This window comes from Haplochromis burtoni, unplaced genomic scaffold (assembly GCF_018398535.1).
Source record: "Haplochromis burtoni strain Fernald_Lab_line unplaced genomic scaffold, NCSU_Asbu1 Contig_14, whole genome shotgun sequence".
Taxonomy (NCBI): domain Eukaryota; kingdom Metazoa; phylum Chordata; class Actinopteri; order Cichliformes; family Cichlidae; genus Haplochromis; species Haplochromis burtoni.
In genome coordinates this window covers 868,706-893,520 of record NW_024582375.1, presented here as the reverse complement: position 1 = coordinate 893,520, position 24,815 = coordinate 868,706, and the positions used below count along the sequence as shown (strand labels likewise).

Genomic DNA, 24,815 nt, shown 5'->3' with positions numbered 1-24,815 from the left:
GATTTTATTTATTTTCTGCTGTGTTTTACTTGCATCTATTTTAAAGAGTGAGTGTAAACACAAACAAAAAAAAATATTTTATGTGCATGTTGCATATAATTAAATTTTTGCTTGATGCATAAAGTTAAAAGATTAAAATGTATAAAACAAGTTTTAAAAAGAGACTTTTCCATTTGATTACATTTTGTATGATGGATTATGCAGAAAAAGCAGAATTGGGCTGAAAGATCTATTGCTTTATTACCTATTCAGGTTGTAAATCCTGTTTTTAAAAAGTAGCTAAGTAATTAATTACTTTTGAAAATAAGTAATCAGTAAAGTAATGTGATTACTTTTTTGGGGTAAGTAATCAGTAATTAGTTGCTGATTACTTTTTTCAAGTAACTTGACCAACACTGGTAGTGAACAAACCACAAAGCTGTAGTGTCATAAAACATGCATCATGCAAAGTTCATCAGTTGTGAAATATGAAAATGTCCAGGGCAAAATAAATCTTGCTTTGTCAATTTAAAAAACAATGGGGGTTTCTTTGTTGTATTTTTTTTTGTCACATGAATTTCTTTTATTGAAGAAAATCAAGGAAATTTGTTCCATTTGTTACATAATAAAGTGGTATTGGGCCCATAAAACACAGCAAACATACACACGTCATACACTTAAACATTTCTGTGGACTAAAACATTCAACAAAAGGTGAAAATTCCTATGATTTTAACAACGTTCAGTTCAGTTTGAAGTTTATTGTATTCCTTTATTCTGTCTTTTTTTTTAACCACAGAATGACGCCCTAATGGGAACTCAAATTAGATCGACTACTTGGAGTTGCAAGACAGATTTATAGCGTTACAAAACATGCAACAACAAAAACATATTTCTGCACCAAATTCTGTTTGTTTAGTGAGTCTTATTGTAACTTAAACCATTTTTTAACCACTAGACTGTATTTAAATTAACCAAAAAAATGCACGCAAGTCCAAAGACAGGTACGTAGTATATTGTGTTCAGGTTTAATGGTTCGCCAACCCCAAAAAGTTTTGGAATCAGTCTATTAAGTAACTTAATAGATGGGAAATACGCACACACACTCACAAACACACTAATAGCACTGTACATGGTAGTGGACATTACAGTTTAGAGTAGTGTGCTGATGTAGCACTCTTCACCACTCTTGCTTTTTCTTAAATCTTAGGCTATCCCACCATCTCCTTGTCTGTCATCACGTGTTGTCTCTTCCACTTATAAAACCACCATGATAATGAAAATATGTAGAGAGCTAAGACTGATGGGAAATCATAGAGGAAAACAATGACAAAGAATCCACTAATTAAGAGGGCATAGATTAGAAGTCTGGTGACGTGACTGAGGATATATAATATACTGCACCATACAAGACCATCGGCCTCTTTTAATTTCTCTGAGGAAGATGATGGATGTTTGTGAGATGGGTGGGCTGATTTATTAAAAATCTCTCCATGGGCAACTACACAGCCTTCTATTTGTCTGCCTGTCTCACAACGAGCAGCCGATCTTTCTTTTATGTGAGTGTGGCTTTCCAGATCCATCGGAGCTTCTGCCAGAGCTGGAGTTGTTTCAGGCAATGATTGCAGACTATGCGCATCTGAGGTGGTGGTGAGATTGTGACTGGGATTAGCACTCAAAATCAAATCTGCATGTGATTCAGAGACAACGTGAGCTTGTTCTGCTATGTCAAGTAACTTACTTCCTTCTACCACAGAGCGTTCATGGCCTTTAGTGGATACAGCTTGCTCCAGCTTTTGACAGAAACTTGAGTTTGGATCTGTTGGTAATTCCGTCAAGGAAAATACCCCTGAATCAAAAGTGTCATTGAAGTCTTTTTCAAAAAGAACATGGCAGCCTTGTGTAGTATCTCTCAGCATGCACCCCATTCCATCAACAATATCAGTGTGTCTATTTGATGCCTGCACTTCTCTGCCAAAGACCTCTTCCCAAATCCCCCTGACCAAATCTTCTACAAATCTTTCTATGAAGATCTCCTCCAATCCCACCTCTATCACCTCAAGTGATGCAGTATTTTCTCCCATAATAGGTTCTTTTGTTCCATGTGACAGCTTTTTATATTCAACACGCAGAAAGCTCTCAACTTCTGCTGACAACTCTTCTTCTTCTTTCAATTCTGCCGGTGCATTCTTCCTCTCCCCCTGAGGGCCCTCCACATTACCCATTAACTCCCTCCCTGCTTCCATTTTCAGCTCCCGAATGCTCATCATCTCATCTCTGTCTTCCTGACTCGTATCTCCTTCTAGTCTTTGTAACGTCTCAGATTGGTGTTCCGCTGAAGTGTCTTTCTTTGCGACATTCTCTTTTACTTCGATTTCCTCTTGGCTCGTTTCACCGCATATGTTCTCATTTTGACCCTCCGTGTCTTCCTGTGAATCGGTCCATCCCACTTCAACCACTTCCAGTCCCTTTGGGTTGCATTTATTTGCTGGAGGTCTGAATGTATTGCAGCCACTTTGGAAAGCCTGGTTGACTTCATTTGATTTCTCTTTTGGTCTCGTCTGTTCTGATGGATTTGCTATTATTCCGTTGCAACTAAAGCTTTTTCCCACCTCTGTCTTGTTGAAGTTTAATCCGTGCTCACCTTCTTTCAATTTCACTCCACTTTGTTCCATTTGTGATTCCTGCTTCATCTCAACTTTTGGCTCCTTGCCTCTTTGGACTGACTGTGACTGTTTGTCGTGCACATCCAAAATTATTGATGCACTCACATCTAAAGCTGTATCATTATGTTGCCATGCTTGATCATCTAACGCCTGGAACCTTTCCTCTGCTGTACTTATTAGTCCCTTTGTTTCCTCACCTGTTGTTGAAAAGTAAGTTTCCTGCTCTGTCTCTTCGAGTGCTGTCACGCATTTGGTGTTCAATGGAACGCCTTCATTCAATTCAGCTGCCACGATTTTGTTTTCCTGCTTTGAATCAAATCCACCATCGTGTAGATGTTGAGGTCCTGTTTCATTTCTATCACTCTCCTGCTGATTTCCGCCATTTCTGTTTGGCCCAAATTGCTCACACTGCATTTCATCTGCATACCTTGGGGAGGTTTCACTCTCTTCTGTTCTGTGTGGCCTAAATATCTCCTCCTCTGTAGATGCTTTATTTTCCGTATAGTTCATCATGATGTCTTCCTCCTCCACTCCTTTTCTGGATGTGGAAGAAACATACCTCGCCCCATCCTTTGTCCCTTGTCTGATTGTCTCCCTAAATGCCAGCATGTCATCTACACCATTGTGTGTAGTACCTGTAACCTCTCCTTCCCCGGTGGAAGAAAGACCCTCATCCAGCCTTGCTCCCTGTGAGATACTATCAACAGCACTGGCATTCTGAAACCCTGGCATTGCTGTCATGTCTGTTGTCTCCGACTCCCCTGAGCTTGTTATTAAGTCAGCCATGTGTGATGTGATGGGCTCCTCTTCTACTTCTTTTGCTCCTCCTATTATTCCTTCTCTTTCTGGCTCCCGGACCACATGCTTGTGACACTCGGTTGAACTGTCAATAGAGTCCTCGGACCGCGGTGCCCCCTCGAGGCAAAGTTTCTGTGGAGTGTCTGTTACAGAGCTCGTCTCTGACCTTTGGGATGCGTCTTGTGTTGCTGCGTTGTCATCTCTTGGGCTGGTGACACATGCCTCTGCTGGCTGGTGGTCTTCGGTGTTCAAGGCAACATTAGCAAGCAGTTCTCCCCATGTGTCTGACAGAGGCTGACGTGCATCTAAGCAGTGTGCCTGTGCGGCGGCAGGAATATTGGCACCCAGTTGAAATTCTCGAAATGCTGAATATTGGGGTTGGAGCCCTTTGTCGTTTGAAGGAGACACTGATGCTGCTGTCTGCAGCCATTCTGACTCTGGAACGTTAGAATGGTCGGGCCCATTAAGAAAGGCCTGCCACGCATCGCACACAGAGGCTTTTTTATTGTCAGTATCATCTGTCCCAGGAAGAAAGGTCTCCCACATGTCATCAGCAGAAGGTGTGTTTTCTTCTTTTGACAAGATCGTTTTAGCTCTTCTGCTCCAGATGTCATCCGCGTCAGCCGTCTCCCACTGCTGGGGTTTGTCATTGCTCCAGTCCAGTGTAAGGAGAGGAATCTGATGGTAGGTGAGGACTTGCGGGCACTCGTTCGGTTGCGCCTTTTGGTATTTATAGAGCAAGCTGGCAGAGTCACCCCAGGGAGCCGGCATAGACTGAGAGGCTTTCTGGCCACTGGCTGAGTCACATGCAAGATTCTTGGATTCTTGATGCGTTCTTTGGGAGAGGTAGTCCTGCACACGTGCCAAACGTGCTGCTTTGCGTCTGCTTTTTACGCTCTCCACCTGTCAAAAAAGGCCAAAAGTCAAAGCAGTGAGCTTTGTTAAGTCACTGTGCTGGCGAAACCCTGATATTTGGCTGGTGATTAAAAATGTGCCTTTCCTTTGAGTATTTTTATATATCCAACATGCAATGCATTTCAATAATCTAGCAACTTCACACCTATTCTTGTTTGACTCATCAATTTTCCCACATGTTTACAAGTATGCTCCATGTATTATTAATGGACTGAATGTGAAGGATTTCAGATGTGTTCCCAAGTATCAGGTTAGCTAACTTCATGTACCCTTCTGGGACTCACTGTGCAGTATAACATGCACCACTTCCTCAGCTATCATTTGTACCTTGGAGACAAACAAGAACTGCATTTTTATGATGACACAACATACATTTTATGGCTAGGGGAGTTTACTTTTTGGCGATGCTGGTGTTTCCTAATTTTCTAAAACACTGAAGACACCCCAAACATTACCCCTTCTGGCGTTATCTCTGTAAATCCCTATGACCCACACTGCCACTCCTTTTTCTCTGTTTTTCATCCTCTCTTAAAAGCATGGTGGGAACTGCTGAACCTCAAACTGCAGCCTCTGGCCTAGCACGTTACTTCATTATCAATAAATGTTTTTCATTATCATTTGGGGTAGGGTAAAATAATATAAAAAGAGCCTCACCACAGTTCTGTGCTCATCACTGTGAAGTAATAACTGGACATCTTTGCTGTCCAGTGTCTGCCTGTGGGCCTTTTCTGCTCTCTGTGTTGCTTCTAGTTCTGCAGAAGACCAAAAAAAGGCAAGGGTGAAAGTTTTGTTGCACATTAAAACATATATGCACACATGCATGCATATATAAACACTAAGTACACACCTGTAGCAACTGTTGCTGTGTTAGCATTATCCCGGGTCTTCTCCACTGTGCTTCCATTCCTGTTGTTCAAAATAAGATATGGCTAGCGTGACATAAGATGTTTTCCAGACAGTACCAGATAGTTAATTTAACAATCCATTATGTATAGTATTCATCAGATCTTTTTGTAGTAAAAGGGGTATTGTTGCTCTCTGTCCTCCAGATGTTGTGTTTCATAATTTCGCGAAGCTTAAAGTCCCCATAAACACCTCGAGCACTGGGGTTCAAGTCAAATGGCATAATAGAAAACAGGTTTCAATCTTTTATTAAAGACACGCCTTGAACAGCAACTGGCCGTGCTGTATAATTATGCTACACAGTATACAAAATGCCTATTATGCACATCCAGACAGTGTGTATCTGCGCCAGAGGCCTTTGAAATATGTTTGTCTGGTGCATTATCTGGCCCTTGTGCTGCAGCAGCTCAAAGCCAGAACATGCACATAAAGGGGAGCTATAATTCTTCAGGCATAAAAAAAGAATTTTGCAGATGGGGTCAAAGAGGATAAAATGAGCATATCTTGCTACAGTGGAGACGTCATGGAAACCGGCGCATACATCTGGCCATAAATGGGCAATGTGTGTTCTACAGGCCACTGGATGGTTACATAACACCTCACTGTAAACACACAATGGCCCAGTTAGTGGAGCATATTGCTTTCAATGACTTCTCTTAATGAGAAGAGCAGCACAGTGTAAGTGCACTTGCACTGTGCCGAATTTCAAACTTCCTTCCACAGTAATTGTAGCTACAGGGCCGTTCTCGCTATAATACACAAAAAAGTCTCACAGAAGGCTTTGGTTGACATACAAGTGACTTCCTTCTGCAGAAAGGCATGTTTAAAAAAACTCAGACTTTCACACCTGTTAGCTTTGAGACAGCTCCTCTTGCTCTTGTAGCTCTCCTCTTGCATGTGAGGCCCGTGCTCCTTTATCTGTCCCTTTTGGTGGCAGAACATCACGTAGTTAAGTCCTTTGTTGTTAGCCCAGAATGTGCCCGCTGATGATTCATAACAGAGACAGAACTCCAATCTAGTCCCTTCTCTCTCAAACGGAGGCACCAAAGTATACTTGAAGGCAAACCTGTCTGTTTTTCTATCACTGGACCCGGGCACATAGTCTGCCGGGAGGTCAAAGCAGCTGTTCCAGCGGTCGAGAGTGATCCGGGCAAAAACAGACTTACTGTAGCAGAGGTTGACCACCCTGACGATGCCTCGAAGGGTGGCGGTCCCTGGGAGGAGTTCAATGCTCTCCAGCTCGACCATCTGTGCCTGCAGCCTCTGTTCCAGCTCCTCCGGGGATGACGGGACTGTAAACAGACAGCACATATAGAGCTCCTCTAATGAATGAAGTGCCTCCTGCTCAGCAGCCCGACTGACTTCTAGTTCTGCCGCTTCAGCACTGTCAAACTCCTTGACAGAGACCAGGTTTAGGCCAAATGCATCTGCGAAAGACACCTTCCTGCGAATAACTGGTGGGGGTTCTGGTTCCGAGTCGTCATCTGTCTCCTCATCTGTGGTGGAGCCCGTGAGAGAAGAGGCCTTCATTCCCCCCTCATCCTGTTTTCCACTTTTCCCTTGTTCCTCCTCCATCATCAGCCCGTCCTGTCGCGAGGGTTGAACACACAGAGTCTCCATAATACGCGATGGTCTTGAGCTGTCTGCCTGTCCTGCCGTCTGTCCACTAGGAGGGTGGCACAGACCAGAGTGACCCTCGCCCGGCTACAGTGATAGTGTAGAGGGGAGAGCAGGGAGAGGACGTGACTTGACAGATGGAGTTCGGTTACAGCGAAGCTCGTGAGCCTTAGCCAGGCCTATTAATAGGACACATATAACTAGACCAAGGCTGGCCTGTTATCCTCGCGGTTACACTCTCATAATATGTTTGTTAGTAACATCATAACTACATGAAAGCAAAGCATTTACAGAGCTCTACAATGGAAAATTAGTGCAGAAAAAGGACATACTTGAAGCTACTTTGAAGTTTTTTATTTTATTTTACATTTACTTGCTTTGCAGCAACAAAGTCTTAAAAGTTTCACATAGCAAAATTTCTACCTGCTTTTCGACAATCCACACCTGATACAGTATCTCTGCATTCTTGGCTACACTGTAAAAGCAGTTGTCTAGTTTTACTTAATGGTGATCAGGCCTCTGGGTATAAATCTAAAGCTCAACAGACTAAAGTTTGATGAAAAGTCATCCTTTGAAACAGCACAAATGGAGAGTGATCGATCAACCTAAGGACTGATGGTTAGCATAAGGCGCACATATGAGAACAGCTCTGAGATGCTTTAGTTTTTGTTCAGGAATCTCACCAGTGTTAAAAGCAATAAAATGTAAAATGCATTTTCCAGACAAAGTAACTATTAGTGCTGCCGCTTCAAAGTATTTACTGACACTGATCAACTGAAGTACCATAGGAAGCTACAGTAAGTTGGTCTGAAACTGAAACTGAATTGCCACACCTAAATTCCTTGTGTTACCAAGTGTGTCCCCTGCTGAAATGTCCCCTAGAAAGAAAAGTATCATCCTACCCACTGCGGGGGAGCTGCAGCTGACTAGTCACCTCCACGTGGACAAGGAAATGAAAGCATGTCCACACTGTCATCAATAATGTATCAAATTAGTATTAGTTCTGTTGCTGTTCATAGAAGGCCAGGGACTCTCTTGTATCATCGACATTAAAGCAGACTTAATTTTCACTGTATCTTGGACAACAAAACAAAACATTATTATGAGATTGGACTCTTTCTTTGGCTGTGTGCGTGTGCATACTGGCATGATTTTGCACAAAGTGATCTCAGATAGGAAGTTTAATTCAACTAATCCTTGATATGCTGGATAAGTATACCCCCCAGATCTTGTATATCTTGTAAATAGACATTGGTGCTTGTTGTATAATCTTTTACAAGTGTGTGAGTGGGTTTTCTTTTCCCCCAAAGGACCCTTTGTTCTTCATACTAAAGGCAAAAATGCTCTCCTTGGACTTTTCAACTGCAGTTTTAATGATTAAGTTGCATCATTTGCAGCGTATGAAAAGGCAGACATGTGACAAGTGTTAATTTGCTACAGCTAAGTGCAATCATATAAAATACATAACACTAAATGCATACAGTCAGTAGCAGGAATGCTAAAAAATGTCTAAATGCAAGACGAATTGTGTGACTAAGTTTTATCAGTAGATGGCACTATGTGATCATAGTAAAATTCATGTCAGCACAAGTTAAAATTCATTTGCATTTCCACTTTAGTCTCCCTTAGTGTGATAATGAGTTCCAGGCGTACAGTTAGCCTTGTCCACAAACAAGATCATTACAGAAGGAAAAGGTAATATTAATATTTCTTCTGTGTACCTAAGACTTCCTGTGCCAGTTACCTTCATCAGAAAGTTGTTTTCTGTTTTAAAGAATGACCAGTAGGTGGCGGCATACCACCGTCACAATTCCACGAGATTGCTTTTCCCTTCATGTCCTCATCATTTTGCAGATGCTGCTTCCTCTAATTCACATTTCACGGAATATTTAGTTGCAATAAAGATTTTTAACACAAACAAAAGCACAAAACGGTAGAAAAGACTGTGTGCGTATACCACAAAATTACTGGAACAATCCCAGTTTATATTACATCAGACAGATAAGTGTCTAATACTGTATTTTTTCAGATGATTTCAGAATATAATAGGGGTATTCCGTGCATACACGCCAACAGGAAACAGCTTTCAGGATAATGCTGATAAGAATAATAATAACTAAAAGATAATGTATTTTTAAAAAATATTTACGTATTTAGTCAGTAATAACAATAATAATGGTAATAACAATACATCTTTTATTGTATATTAAATTCACATGGCCACACTACACAGCAACATGTACACATCACCTACAACCGTGTTTCTCTCAATTATTTGTAACATAAATAACACCAGATATATAATCTTTAAATGCACTAATCGCCCTTCTTAAGCAAAACACTTAGCTCCTACTCCTTTTCCTTTCCCACTTGATATTATTCTGAATATTTATTTCTAAGCTATGAACATCGTAGCGTTTGAAGAAAAAAGGGGGAGGGGGGGGGATAGAAAGAAAAAAAGAAAGAAAGAAGAGGAAAGACGAGATAGAAGAAAGCAAATCATTTTAACTACTGCTCAGGGTTGTGCTCAGTGTTTGACTGGCTTCGGATCTACTATTAGATGAATAAATACACTAAATTACGTTGTAAAGGTATGACAGAATAAGTAATAATAAAATCCTCCAGTCAAGAATCTGTACATGTTGTCGTATGTTTTTCTTTTGTAAAGTATTTATTCAACAGTGATTTTCTGTATACAGAGTTTAACCTTAAACGTGTTTACACTAAACCACAATTTTAATAACACTCATAATGATGATGGCGTTTAGGATATTATGTTTTTCACGCACTGGTTTCCAATCATCCTCTCAGTGTAAACACTTGTAGACAACCGCGAATATTTCTATCTGCAAACCTACAATTTAATGACGTGCGCGTAAAAACGCCAGCTTTAAAAATGCCACTGCTGATGAGAGAGGTGCAGTTTAAATTCTGGCTCGAAAGCTGCTGAAGATTTTAAGGTATATTTGTTTCCATCGATGCTTTCATTTGCATTATTATTTGTTTAAAAAAAATCCTGTCGTGCAGGTTTATGAAAGTCGGTTAATTACGCAAAATTTGAGAGGAGAAAACACACAAAATGACCTATTCCTTAAAAAGATTCAAAAGGGAAACAGTCACGATTGATGTATGCCGGAGGAAGCTGCTACATAAAAGCAGATCCTCTTGATGAAATATTGCAGGAACATTAAAGGCATATATTGATTCTTTTCTTCAGTTTAATAGCGGATGGTTTCGCACTACTTCTTTGCGAGTTTTAGCATATAAAGTCAAGTTTATCAAAAACAAGAAATGTTGCTTTTTGGTTGGCGGGATCGTCCCATTAGTGGAATGTTACCAGTTCAATCCCCAACAATAATATCTAACTATGGTGAACGCTTCCTCACACGGGCAGCAGCTCTCCCCGCTAAAATACTTAATAGTTAAACGTTAGCGAAGAGTGAAAAAAGGGGGGAGCAAACTTTTAAAAATACTTTTTTTTTGTTTACAGAGCAGGTGGCCCTGACGTCACACGGGGTCGCAGTACGCCCAAAAATAACAAACACACCTCCGCGAACAAGCAAGTGCCTCCCCTGGGGGGGTTCTAGTCCCAAATATACTACTTGCTTGCCGGGTTGCTGCCTGATGTGTGTTTGAATCGTAACGAAAGAAAGAAAGAAAAAAAAAAACAAGCCGCTTCTTCTTCCTCGCATTGCGCGTCATTCAAACAGGACTCAGTATATTGCTTTTCTCTCTGTTGCATTAGTAATAACAGCGGCGTTGACGGGAGACCGCAGGAGAGAGTGTGTGTGTGTGTGTCTGTCTCCGACAGCGGTGCCCAGCGGAGGAATATTTGAGCTTTTTTTTTATTTACTCTGCAGCTTGTTGTTCATTTTCTCTGCGTTATGGTGAACTTGGACAGTCACGTGCGAAGACGGCTGCAAGTGTAGAGGACGACGGCTTCTCACCTGGCGTGTCCACTTTGACTTTAGGGAAATATACCTGCCGTTTCTCGTGGTAAGTTTTCCTGCGCAGGAGCGTATTAGTCTCCGAAAACCTTTGACTATTTTTTCTAAACCTCTCTGTCCACTGCATTTGAATTAGGAAGTGAACCGCTGGTTGTCAAGTTTTTGCTTTTTGTTGGGTTATTATTTACACGTTGCGCTCGGAGTTAGCGAGCTGCTTTGACAGATTTCCCTTAGCTCGGTATTCGCTTAAAAAAACTGTTAGGACCTTTTGAGAGCACTGTCCAGTCTTTGCCTGCTCTGAAAGCTGAACGCTGATTTTTTTTTTTAAGTGCGACGATATAAAACAAGTTGTTAATTTTCTAACATATTTATTACACATGTCTAACAGAATTAGGCTATTTACCGATTTTTATTCACCGTTATGTGATAAATTAAATATTTAAAAATTAATTTAAAAAGTTTGCTCCGAAACCAGCTCAATTCTTTTGTTTCTTTTTTTTGTGTGTGTATATATATATATATATATATACACACACACATATATATATATATATAGTCTTCACTAGAAAAAAAATAAACAAAAAACTACATAGAGGACAAGTATCTACATGAATTTAATTGGAAGCTATTTTATTTTCCAGCTGAATTTATTTTTTATGCAGCTACCTACTACGTTGTAGTAATTAGTAAAAAAAAGAAGGAAACTGTGATTTGATTTGCATCTTATTGCAGCTTCTGTGTGTAAGATATGAAGTCAGTTTAATTCTTTTTCAGTGCAATCCTTTAGTGTTCTAGCCATATAATGATATCACATATGACTGGTGGTTTTAAAACCATGTTCCACTAGTGCTCAGTTATATTTTTCTTTAAATACCACTGTCACAGCTTCTTAAGCTCAAAAGGTGCATTTAGATTTAATGATCCTTTACCTGCATGACTGCTGTCTGCGTTATCAATATCTACGATTAATCAGCTTACCGTAGTTGCATGCTCCATTTTTATATTCCATCTTTTTTCGTTGTCCAGAAACAGACAGGGGTGTTGGTAGTGTATTGCTTTTCATCATGATAAACCTCCAATTCAGACTAATTTCTCTAAACATTACAAGCTCCTAAAAAAATCTTCTGCTGGCCTCCTCTATTTCACACTCCCTGTCCCTCCTGTCTTGCAATCAAGTGTGGCCCAAAAATCAATAGATGTAACTTTTTTTCCCCCTCTCTTTTGGTAAAGAAAGGCTAACAAGGCACTGGGAGCTGCAGAACTCTTCAGGCCTGTCCTCTGATCAGCTTTCACCCCTGGATTAGCTGGATCGACCTTACTTGTTCAAGCCGCAGGGTGCACAGGTGTTCCCTCCTCAGTTATGCAGGTGTGGGCCAGTTCCCCCCCTCACTCAGCAGCTCTCACTCTTCAAAGGCCAGGCGGCAATAAATGCCCCTTGTGAAATATGTCAGCGACAGCGCACAATCAACCTTTGTTGAAATGCCCCTGTAATTATTTCTCAAAGTGTGTTTAAAACAGACTCTTGTTTACTTGTTGTTTAGGTGTCCTTGCATTTGGTAAGTGAGGCCACTGGATTTTGTAAAACAGGATGCATTCTTCTCCTTCCCTTACCCACTTAAGGCAGTGGGAGAGATGCAGAGAGACCTGCCATTAGTCTCCCTTCAAGACTGACCGTTGTTGGGAGCAGCGCACTTATTACCCCGGCTCTCCCCACTCTGCGTCCATTTTTTGATTGCAGCATTCATCATTGGGTGGTCGTGCTCTACATTATGGTAATAGGAAAATGAATGTCCTCCACAGGATTAATGTGTATACCCTGTCATATGTTTCAATCATTTATCAAAATTAAGATTCGGCTTTCAGCTCAATGAACGCTGGTTGATGCATGATTTTGTCTCAGATATGAGAATTGTTGCTTCTAGCTGAACTCAAGTAGAAAAATCCTTTGTGTTTATTATTTTTTTTTATTCTAATACTCCTGTGGAAACTTGCACAGTTTCCACAGTTTTTTATTGTGCACTGTGCAAAATAAAAAAAAGGGGGTGGGGGGGGTTTGATTAGAAGAAAGTGGCTTTTATACACAGATCACATCAGTGTTGTTTTTGGCTCTTTAGATAATGAAACACTCATTTTTGGATTAGTGTTTGAATCGCACCATCACCCATCCCCCAGTACCACTGTAATGAAGCAGACTGTTCACTCAACCCTTGAGGTGTTGGTGCTTTTCTTTTCTTTTTTCTTTTTTTTCGGGGGGGGGGCATGCATGGTTAAGAAATTTGAGGGAGTGGCGCACTAGCAGCATCACTTATCTAACCTCGTCAGTGAGCCCATCCAGTGTGTTTTCACTCAGCCCCTGTTACATAAACTTAAAGGTGATTAAATGGCATGTGTTCATGTTATATCCCTTCATAGAAATGTTTCTATGACAACCTCCGTACCTCCGTGCAAGTTAAAGCAACCAGAAGTGATCACGTCCGTCCCCCCCTCCCCGCTGCACTTTGGTTCCCTCCCGCTCCAAGTTAAGAATGGAATTTGTGTTGACAGTTTTGGCCTTTAATGGCACTTTTGTGCCGCGCAAAAGTATTTGTTTACCAGGATCATATGCTGCAAGCTGTCAGCTTTGGAGAGATTGACTTCTTAAGATAAAAGAGTGCATTACATGCTTAGGAGGCCGCTCTTTTGGACTGTAATTATCCACATCTCAGTAATGATGTTTTGTGTGTCCCAGTTACTAAGAGTCTTGAGACAGCTCAGAGTTTTTTAGTTACGCTCTGGGTCACTTCTTAAGCCCAGCTAGACACTGTTGTCGACGAGGAACGCTGTGACTCTTTGGCTGGAGAAAGCTGTGTAGGGTGGGGTCAGGGGATGTGGATTATAGAGAGATTGCAGGCTCCTCACACAAGGGTGAGTTAATAGGGAAAAGTTGGTAACATACTCACTGACCATTTGATTTTTATGCTTGCTTTCCCAAGTTAAAAAGATTATGTGGCTATGCTGTAAATTGACTTTAATCAAAACAGTCACGTATCAAAATGTCCTGTAAAGATTGTTTTTGCAAATATTACTACATCTTACGTCATCATGTATCCCTCCAAGGGTTGTAAAACTTACAAACAGATGACCACACTCCACAAGTTAAGATGTGTAGTTTTTTGCTGGCGTGTATCACAGTGTGTCTGACTCTAAATGCAAAGAAGCATTCATGCAAAGTTATAAAACATTAGCTTTGTGTACACAAATCTTTCTTACAGTTATGAAAAATAAGTCATGCTTTTCATAAAGTTTAAATTTCTCCCTCTTGGCTGTTCTACTCTTGACCGTGACCTCATATATTGTAGTCTTCCTTTCAGCTGACACCAAGCTGCAACCTTCAGGGGTGAAAGATGGAAGCCAGCACGGATTGCCAGAAACTGCAGTTCCTGTAATAGCCACTTGAGGCTGTCTCCAAAAGCGAGTCAATCTCCACAGACTCCAGCATTAAATCGCTGAACTCTACAGCCTGGTACAAAAGCATTTTATTCATTCTCTTTAGCTTATTTCCAGCTTTTTGGGAAGATTAGGTTTTTGTTAGAATTTATCCATTTAAATGTTATTTAAACTGCTATGAGCAATTGGAACGGTATTTCACTTTTCTAGTCCTACCACTCAAAGGTGGGTGCTGACAGAGGTGGATAAATGCTAGCTGTTTGCTGATTCAAGTCACTAACAGTACCTTCCAACCATGCAGCCTTTTGGAGCCTTTTTAATGCAGTTAGCTGACAAATGATATGGATTGCTGTGTTGTTAATTGTACTTTCAGACTTTCCAGGAAGTCTCTTTTAAGTTTGCTGAGTGATGTTCTAACATTTTATTTGTATGTTGTTTTTCCACTAAATAGTAGACATCTGTGTCTGTATGATGCATCCACGCAGTCTATGGATGCACCTTGACAACCAAGCTTCCACCCACTCATCCAGATGTGTTCACTTCTGGTTCTAAAAAAAGATGGAAATGCAGGATTCAAAATGTGGAGCCCACAACGGGCGATGTTGGTTGTGGCCACATACAACCATGGGTCCATTTGATAGCAGCCACAGACCTTACATGTTTTTATATCCTCAGTTTTTCTTTCTTTCTTTTTGAGTTAGCAGTTGCATGTTTACTGTGTGGCCAGTGTGGTGTGAGGGCATGACAGCTTTTATTCAAGTCACGGTCAGATGGACGATGTCCTCATGTGAAAAAAAAAAAGTGTTGGTTTTGGGGGTCTTGCCCTGAATTAAAGACAGAAGGTCACTCATGGTAAAAGGCAAGGTCACTGTTACTCAGACTGCATTCAGCCATCAGCTTGTCACTTGTAAACAGTGAGGACTGAGGTCCACTGAGGTTTAGAAGGTCTTTATATATGATATGTTAATAGAATAATGATTATTTTAATTAATTTCACAATAGAAATGTAAGAAAAAAGAAAAAGAGGTTAGGTTTCATAATGCCTAAGTTGGTTTTTACCTTAAATAAATAAATAAATACAGTATTAGTTAATGAGTGTACAGTTGTAAAGACTGGGCTTTATAGAATGGTTTGTATTGATGGGTTTTATCCTGTTTAGAAACAAAAACACACCATGCCTCACAGAGGAAACAACCTTTCCTCTTTACCCTAAGAGACACAGAGAAAAAGGGAAAAAATGTTTATTTCAAACATGTTGTGTGTGTAGGGGGGAAAAACATGAAAGAGAGGGGGGGTCATGACAGTAACAATTTTTGACAGGCACATTAGGCTGCAGAAAGAGCATCCAGCTCGGGGCTGAGGGCATATGGTGCTGCCTTCTGCTGGCATAGCTCTAGAACAAGTTACAGCACTCGTGCAGGGTCACGACTGTCTCAGGTTTGTTCCTTCTGTCTCACCCGTCTAAATAAAAACAGGGGGGAGAAAAATGGTAGTGGGGGGTTGGGTTGCGGTGGTGTTGAGCATGCTGGGCATAGCTTTGGTGTTGTACACTAGCCGTGTCTTTCAGCAAAAGGACAAAGAGAATGTTCCCAGTCAGGCCCCTTTGAGTCAGGACATAATTTGGTCAAAACGTGGAAGGGAGACGTTTGACATTTCCAGAAATGCATCGCTTTAACTTTGGATTGTTTCGCCACCATGCACTCTCCACCACAGTTTTTATTTCTGGCAATGCAAATGTAAATCTGCATAAAACATAATAGCAGTTATCAAGTTCTGAGCAAGTACAGCGTAGTGCTTTTCTCTTCTTTCACCATCTGAACACCCGGCTCGTGCTCCTGGATGGCAATCCCTAATCCTACTCTAAACAATGGCCATGTTTTCACCACACAGGCTCTTCTAGGTTTTCTCCTCTGTAATGTGGAGAGGATGGACTTGGATATTGTGGAGGATGACGCAGGGCTTTGGTTTGAAGGCAACAGATCGGTGGGAGGGTAATTACAGGCTACTGTGTGGCTCTTTGGATTTTCCCTGGATCACAGCTATAGGCCATGAAGCTCAGCCTCAAATGCAACTCTCTGAGAATGAAGTAAAATAGCCACAACATATGGACCCAACAAAACAATGGTTTATTTTTACGATTTTTGATGAGTGGTTTTTAATTTAGATTGTCACTCCTGGCAAGGAGCAGGGCAGATGGTGCAGACTTGAGTGCCCATCAGAGCCTAAATACCTCCAGGCAGCTGTTGGCCATAAACTTTTTTTCTCTAGCATTTTCTCTCTTTAACACGGCTCGGGTCAAGAGGAGTCAAACCTGTTACAACACCTGTTTCTGCATATGCAAATCTGTTGTTTTGTCATTTCATTAGGCAAGGCAAAAAGACGGGGGTCCCTTGTGGTTGCAAATGCGACTGGCACTGGGCCCAGTTGGCACGCTGCACTGTAGAAAGACGCTTGAGGCAGGGTGAGGGGAGGGAAGACGAGTTTGGTTTCTGTAGCACAAGCGACTTAACCATTGGGTTCCTTTACATCACAGCTCAATTTTGGGGTGGGCTCCTAAAATTTGGGGACAAAGTTGGACTGGATGTAAGGAGGGGGGAAAGTTCCACTCTCTATTTTATATGTATATCTTCTCTGTAAAGAGGATCTGAAAGTGAATGATGAAGGAAGGCAAAAATTGGCACACGTGTGGCTGGCACGCGCCACTCGCCTCCTTCACCCGGGATGGGGTGGGGGTACCCCCCCTCAATATCCTCTCCTCTACTCCCCCTTCCCAACCTCATCCCTTCATCATCTGGCGCTCTCCCGCAGCGCTCGTCTCTTAACCACATGTGCCAGTGCAGGGCCTGCTCTTGCTCCGGGGCTAATTGTTCACTGGTAAAACTGCATGCTTGTTGGTGGGGGTCTCCCCTTCAACCAGACATAGGGATACAAAGCAGGGTGGCGGTGTGTTTGAGAGCGTGGGGTGGGATGGGGGGGGCTCAAGATCATGATCTCTTCATGCAGTTTATTTTTCCCATATAAGTCTGAAGATTGTCAGTTGTAATCCTGCCTGTGTGCTGAATGCAACAAATACACCATGAAATTAAAGGTTATTGCAGGAGCGTAATGCAAAAGCTCTGTTTGAGATTACCAAAGCTGTTTGCAGACTTGCAGAGGATGAGAAGTGGGGAAAACACAGTATGTTTTCCTTTCCTGTGTTTGACAGTTTATATCTTCCTTTGATCACTGGATTGATGGGTCATTTTAAACAGATGTTTAGAATATTCAGACTTCCTTTCATTACAGTTGTTCAAAAAACCTTTAAGGCATTACAGTTACACTCACACTGAATGTATCTATCAACATTTCAGATTCCAAATTATTTTAAAATACAAATTTGTATTTTAAGTAGTTAACCTTGGTGTGTTGTCACTGAATTTAGTGTAGCGTGCTCTCTTGAACTTTTTTACAAGTGCCTTCATCAGTGTACACTTAAGAGTTAGATGGATGGAAAGACCCAGGACTAGTGCCTTTGCTGAGTTAATCTCATCTGATAACTGCTGTCTTCCCCTTCCTTCTCCTCCTTTCTTTTCTCCCACTCTCTGTCCTCCTCCTTTCTCTGCCATGGCTTGGTGGGTCTGATTTGTAGTTCTGCTCCTCTCTCACAGAAGGCATTAAAGCCAGGCCCCACAAGCCCCCTCTGATATGGGAGAGTTCATTAGAGATGTGCCTTTGATGGGCAGCCTTTTCATGTGACTACCGGTTTTTCAAATACCTTGATGTAGAAGCTTAAGAAGCCATTGTGCAGTAAGCCCTCCTTTTGATGCGACTTATTTAGATCTGCATAGTAAATCAGGGGGGAGTAAATAACCAGCCAGCAGATGGAAGCAAGGAGATAAGGCAGCAGCGAACAATCGCATTTGTATTTTGTTATGATGTTGACAGCAGCTAAAATTCACTAATCTAGAGCCACTGATCTGCATTTCAAAGAAATCTCATTTAGCAGCGGGGAGGATAAAGTTCCTCTCATTGTGTCTATTTTATTGCATTCTTCGCTAATTTATCTGCCCACAGATTTAACGTGCAGGGCTTGGTGGTAGGAGCCGGCGTCCGTGCGTTGCATAGGGGGTCTTAAATACTGTGAAAGCGGTTACGTCTAGACTGTGAGCTGAGGGTAATTACACGTCTGACCATGAATAGAATGAGTTTGAAGACTCATCTTTCTTCAGGCAGGCCTGAATTGCTCGACTAACACTGATAAGGAGCATTTGGTCCCCACAGAAATATTGCCAGTGACTTTCCATAACGCCTCCCCTCTCTTTCCAACACCAAGGATGGTATTTACTTTTAAGATAAAGTTATTGTGTATAGTAATCTGACTTGTTAGCATAATGTCCTCTTTCATCGCAGGACCCTCCTTTTTCTGCTGTGTGGAGGTATTTGTGGTCCAGGTCTTAAATAGTTTATCTTGACTTAGCGCACAAGCACTTTATGTAAATATCAGCCTATAGCATTATTAGACCTTCATGAATAGTTGAATGCTTTTGCCATATTTATAAGTTGATAGAATTTACCAATGGTTTTATACTTGGCATAAAGACATGTGTGTTATTTGTAAATCCCCACGAATTGGAGGTCATGCAGACTAATAGCATTCCAAATGCTTTTCCACTGAATAAAATATAACATCTGCATGGCCACAGGGTGCTGTGATGTTGGAAGTCTACCCAGGAGCAAATGATTTAAGAGAAGTGGGGGGCATTATCTAAAAATTATATTTTATATCTATATTATATCTAAAGTGGCTCCTTAGTGTAGTGGTTTACACATTCGATAACAGGGAACGAATCCTCGGTTTGATCCCAGGAGCCGCAAGTCCTTTTGGGGTTGTGAAAGGAAGGGCATCAGGTTTAAAAAATCGGCCAAATCAAACATGTGGAGATACCTGCTGTGGCAACTCTTTGTGAATAAGGAAGCAGCTGAAAGTAGCTTATCCATATTATATCTAAAATGTGCTTTTTCAGATGTAGTAATCCCATCCAAGTAGATGTTTCACTCTACTTAAATACACATTAAAACAATCGTTATTCTGAAACCTTTCTTGTCAGTTTTCCCAATATCCAGTCCACTGGTTGGTGCTCACCCCCCAGTCTTAAACCTTCTTACCCCATTCTTTGCAAATATTGTGCAGCAATATGTGAAACGTTTTTTCCACAAACTCAAAACAGTGAGAAATTATACCAGTTGGCATGTTTTTGTTTTCAGCTGTGCTCTGTGAGCTCCGGGCCTTTTGCACAGTTCAGAGAGCACATTCCTTAGGATTCAGCAGTCGCTGGTTGCCTGTAGGGGTCATTGGAATTCTGGGAGAATAAAAGGGAGAGGAATAAAAAAACATCCCAGGGAGGAACATCCAGGCCATTTTTTGCCCTTCATGCCCCCAGCAGCAGAAAGTGGCCTCTCTGATGCTCCTGGGGACTTGTTGTTAGCCCCTAGTTCTCTAAATGTAATGCATGTGCAATAAAAGTGTCCAGATCAATCAGTAGCTGCAGATGTGGCATTGTATTCTTCTTTCAATGTACTTGTGTGATTAACACAAAAATCATCAATGCTAATGGGCTCTAAATTATATGGATACCATAGCATGTGTACTTAGATTCAGACAGCTGAATGGAAGTATATGAGAAATCAATCGTGTCAGGTTAACGGTGTGATTTACTTGGCGTTGAGAGCTAGAGCCTTCCAGGCACTGCGCCTTTTAACTTTACAGAGATTGAGCAGTTTGGGGGCAGGGGAGTGTACTGTATCGTACATTGCCTGTTGGTGCATGTATTTACACACAGATATATACCCACACACATATGCTCTCAGGCTTCACAGCAAAAATCCAGGTGCACTTTGTTGTCACAAAGTTTACTGCCTTCACCTACAAACCTTACAGAAAATAGTTATGCAATAAGCCATCTAGCCCACACTTGTTAGTTCCAGCAATGAATGTTCCTAGGGGGAAAAAAAATCAGTGTGTCATAAAGTAGTTTTGGACTAACAGTGTGCTTTTGTTTTCTCTAATCTCAGAGAGCTGACATTGCTGGACTGCTACCCCACCTGTGACGGACAACAACAGCAAGTTCTCTCCCTGAGGGTAAGTATTTGAACATAGTCCCTTCATGTCCATCGGTCAAAGCATCCTGGACCTTGGGAGGGATTTAGAGCAGCATGTATTTTCAAAGCTCTGTGTTAAAATTAAAAGTACATAGTGCATTCCTAAGGCCAATTAATCTTTCAGAGTAAAACTCTTATGTAAAACAGTTGTGTGTTTGCATGCAATGACTGTGTCTTTGTTTTTAGTCTGTGCTTGATAGTGTTACGGTATTGTTAACCTGCCCGTGTTAGGGTGATTGTAGTGGCTGGAAGAGGTCAGTGGGGCCCCATTCCTCCTCAAATGTAACAAATCTTCATCTTGTCTACCTTGATAGAATTCCCCCTTCACTGGGCAACCTTTCAGTTGTGCCTGTTTGGTTTTCACACCCCAAGGATTTTCAATCTACTCTTACTTAGAAGTTATGATATGCACTATGGCTGACAAATGTGAGCAAGCTTGGATTTCTTTTTTCTTTTTCTTTTTTTTTTCTTTTTACTTTTTCTTTTTCTTTTTTATGCAATTGATGTCTTGATTGAGATTTGTAGCAGAACTAGAATTGAAGAGGGGTTACATTGTTCCTAAATTCGGTATATTCCACATGTATCTCTCTATATTGGTGAACACAGCAGGTGGCAAAAGTGGGACTCCACCAGTCAGACTTTTTCCATACAAATAATGAAATAAATAAATTATGAAATTGAATTTTGTGAATTGGAATGAAGAGTAACAAACAAGGAACAAAAATATATGACTATTAAAAAGCCCCAAAACATTTATTTATGATGTAAATCTAGTTTATTTGCATGTTTTATTCCAGCCTAGTCCGTATCTTTACTGCATTTTACCTCCTTTCTTCCTCTGCTCTCTGTTTCACCGTCTCTGTCACATTGTGTGCTGAGCTCTGCTAAGCAGAGCTTATGAGAGTAAAGCCGACAGTTTTTCAATCATTGATAGAACAATGTTTGTTTACAATAAAATCACAATGCAAGCAGCCAAACAGAACTTAAAAACATTGGAAACTGTTGCATTAAATTAAATGGAGTCCACAGATCAACCCGTAGCCTCAGATTCCAAATCCAGCTATTTCTAGCTATTTGAGTCAGTTACAAAGTATCTGCTCAATGCATGTCCAGACAAATGCGCTTTTTTGTTGTTTTTTTCGGTGTGCTTCTCATATTTATGGTCCGACATGTTTCTTATTTTTCTTTTTAGGGATGAAATATGTATACAGTGCACCCGTAGAAAAAAGCAGACGACAAACACTGTAAAGTGCAAAGTGGTAAGTGAAAGCAGTTTTCATTGTCCTTGCATGCCTGGTGTTGTGTTTTCTTTCAGATTAATGTGTCCACTGTAATGAGGCACATCAGTCACGACTGCTGATGGGGTTTGGCTTTAGAGAAACAGTCCTGGGTGCTGAAATGACAAATCAGCAGAGCGGGGTATGAGAAAAGTGTACATATCAGTGTATCATTTTCTTATGGATATATTGGTCATATGGTCTGGAGGGTGTTATTGTGACCTTATTAAAAAGAAAAAGCACAAGTGTTGTTTAAAGGTTGCACATGATAATCTGCCATTTTACATAATGCAATAGCCATTTATTTATTGCAGTTAATTAAATGCCACAATTATTCTGTCAAGGCCAAAGATGGAGGAATGTTTGTCTTTTTTGCAAGACAATGCATAAACTTCGAGTCGAGGTGGAGCTATTACATTTTGGAGCCAATCTGGTTCATTTCCAAAAGAAGTAAAAAACTTTTTTCTGTGGTTGATTTATTGTTTGAAGCTAGAAGTTTGTGTCTGTTTGCTTTGAATCTATTTTTAAAATCTATTCAATCCATAACCTAACAGGAAAAAAATAATTTTTTCTTAAAACACTATCTTGGAGTACAGTCTTTGAGGTTAAAATGTGATTAAAGTGTGTGCACATAAGCAAAGACACTCAGCATCTTGGGTGCAAGACCACTTCCACCTTCCCATTGCTTTCATTCCTGAGTGAAACAGAGTCAAGATTTCTTTTTCCACCTAAAAGAGATTTAAACATTACTTCTTAATTTGTCCAGTATTCAGTTAAATCTTCAAAGATGAACTCTTACTGCATATCTGCTAGCCTAAAAATGTCCCTCTAATCATTGCAAAAATGTGTAATTGCCTCAACACTGCAAGCTGCACTTCCACCGTAGACACATATAAAAATCTACAGCAATTAAGCATATCTTTGGCTACTTTAAAGAAGCTACAGCTCAGTCTGAACAGCTCTCTGCGCACATTTCCAGTTTGAAATTGATTTCTTGTCATAGATCAGAGACCTCTTGTCATACCATTTTCAATCCTCAGATGGTTTCTCTGAGCCCGCTAACTGTCGTCCCTGTGAGTGGGCAAACAGGGGAACCTCCACGGGTCTTTACCCTGGGCACTCAGAACAGTCGAGGGGGTAGAGGCAGAAATCAAAGGGACTTGGATCATTCCCCATTGGCAGCCTCCATTGTCTAGCTGATTTGGGATTGGTGGAGAAGGTGAAAACTGCAGGGTCGGTGTGTGGGGGTGGATGGAGATCAGGCAAAGCAACCCTTCTTTTTTTTCTAATCTTTATCCACCATTAACCCCAGTGCCCCCGTGTGTGGCTGAGATCAGGGCCATTGGTCAATCCCCCATTCACTGCCACCCAGAATATTTTAAAGTTAAGCTCCATCGCTTAACAAAAAAAGTCTTACTCATCAAAGGTTTACTTTCCCTTCTTTCCCCCTTTTCCTCACTTTTGCACTCACTCCCAAGGATCTGCTGCCGTTCTTCATGCGCCCTTCTCTCTATGGTCCACTGTTTTGTCTTCACACTTAGGAAAGAGGGAGGGGGAGAAGCTGAAAGTTTTTTGGAAGTTCCCCAGTTTCCATTTTTCGATTTAATGAAGTTTGGGGTAGGGTCTGATTGTGTCATACTGTGAGCAAATTGGAAGAAAAGCCAGTGACATCTTGCCCTTTGCTGAGCTCTCTGATTAGGAGATGTCCTGTTCTTACATTACTTCCATGAAGGAATTATTTTTGCATACCTGACATTTATATTTCCAGCAATTTTTTCCTCTTCTTTTTAACTGGTGTGAATGCTCCATATAAAACCCAGTTTAAGAAGAAGATAGAATTCAGTCCAGGTCCTGTTCTCAGTATAAACACTTTAGATTAATCTCTTTTTCCACACTATACTTTTTTCCTAGCAACTATCGGGTATTTATCTCACTCACATCTATCTAAAAAAGAAATAACTGAGGGTCAGAGTAAAAAAGCAAGAGAGGATGTGGAGATGGAGGATGTCGGGTGATGAGTAAAGAAAAGAAATTGCACGGCGAATGTTTGTCCTGAGTGCACAGTTGCTATGAGAATGAAGTTTGCAAGGAGGCTCAGAATGAGTATTACCATCATTACCTCAGAAGAAGATGGCTCTATTGATCCTCTGCGGTATTCCCCTCTTTTTCTTTCATGCTATCTGTTATCCAGTTGATTATAAATTGCCAAATCTTCATTCGAATATGAACGGATGAATCTGAATCTAGAATATGTAATTTAAGAAATTTTAATGCAGGAAAAAGAAAGTTAATTTCCCTCAGCAAAGGTGGCCTGCCTCAGCATACTTTGGGGCCCTTGCAATATGTGTGTATATGTGTGTATATGACTCGTTGGAAATACCGCATGCAATAGCTTAATTTCTGAAGAAAAGGGAGCAAAGATCTGCTGTTTCAAGTGTTATTCTTTCCTTGCAATTTAATTCAAGAAAATCTTGGGGTGTGGAAGCAGGGCCTGATGGCATCTCTCCAAGAGCCTGAGATTATTGTGAAACCCAACCTGAGGCAGGCATGACATCAGAGAGGCCTGACTTTAGGTTGAACTCCTTATTTCAGGTGGGACGAATTATGAGTGGGCTTCGCTCGCAGGTGATCGTGTCCAGTGAATCGGTCGCACACAGTCGCGCATTCTTCTCCCAAGGTCTGAATGCTGATTGTCTTGACAGATTGAACTCGTGTGTTATCACCAAGCTGTCACGCAGCCTCATTTTTCAGCCTGCACAAATAGTCTAAAGTTTATGTTAGCCCTTCCCAGCGCAGTGTTTTATAGGGATATCGCCATCGTGACATAAACTAAATCCTACAGTGTTTTAACCTGCTGATGAGTTCTGTTTATGTAAGGGTCTGCATGCTAAGGTGCAGTACATGGAAATAACTGAGTTGCCAAGAAGTTGTTCCTGAATTCTTGGGAGACACTAAAAATCAAACATTATTTTAAATGTGATTACAATTAACTTTTTGCACGTTAGCTTTGTGAACTTAAGTCTGTCATAACTACATTTAGGGTTTTTTTTATTTTATTTGAGTGACTCAGTTTTGCTGTTTTTAATTAATGGTAGGATTCCTCTCTATGATAAGACTTTCTCTCTCTCTCTCTCTCTCTCTCTCTCTCTC

General features: G+C 41.0%; 2 protein-coding genes across 7 annotated transcripts in view; one reads left to right on the top strand and one right to left on the bottom strand.

Annotated features, from left to right (window-relative positions):
* Positions 1 to 397: 397 nt before the first annotated feature.
* On the bottom strand, positions 398 to 12,132 carry ppp1r3aa (protein phosphatase 1, regulatory subunit 3Aa). 2 transcript variants are annotated; one of them, XM_042217535.1, is made up of 4 exons: positions 11,803 to 12,132; positions 5,205 to 5,263; positions 5,012 to 5,109; positions 398 to 4,345 (listed from the first exon to the last, which is right to left on the bottom strand). In XM_042217535.1, exons 1-4 carry the CDS (start codon positions 11,811 to 11,813, stop codon positions 1,190 to 1,192), a joined length of 3,324 nt encoding a protein of 1,107 aa, XP_042073469.1. In that variant the 5' UTR covers positions 11,814 to 12,132; the 3' UTR covers positions 398 to 1,189. The 2 variants fall into 2 exon arrangements, with proteins under 2 accessions (XP_042073469.1, XP_005915679.1); XM_005915617.3 differs by lacking the exon at positions 11,803 to 12,132 and adding an exon at positions 6,108 to 10,250.
* Positions 10,494 to 24,815, top strand: part of foxp2 (forkhead box P2) — a 102,564-nt gene continuing 88,242 nt past the window's right edge. For 2 of the 5 annotated variants that reach the window (XM_014329449.2, XM_005915610.3), the window contains exons 1-4: positions 10,494 to 10,873; positions 14,175 to 14,326; positions 20,302 to 20,368; positions 21,581 to 21,647. The gene's annotated coding sequence lies outside the window, so the exon portion shown is untranslated. Of the gene's footprint in view, positions 10,874 to 14,162; positions 14,327 to 20,301; positions 20,369 to 21,580; positions 21,648 to 24,815 lie in introns of all 5 variants that reach the window. The other 3 variants (XM_014329442.2, XM_042217278.1, XM_005915611.3) reach the window with 3 other exon arrangements.

What these genes read in the sequence shown, in the direction of transcription:
- ppp1r3aa (XM_005915617.3), bottom strand. Translation starts at nt 6,880, where the DNA reads ATGGAGACTCTGTGTGTTCAACCCTCGCGACAGGACGGGCTGATGATG. An exon ending in CACAGCAACAGTTGCTACAG is followed by an intron (nt 5,110 to 5,204) that starts GTGTGTACTTAG and finishes GGTCTTCTGCAG; the next exon opens with AACTAGAAGCAACACAGAGA. An exon ending in GTGATGAGCACAGAACTGTG is followed by an intron (nt 4,346 to 5,011) that starts GTGAGGCTCTTT and finishes CTTTTTTGACAG; the next exon opens with GTGGAGAGCGTAAAAAGCAG.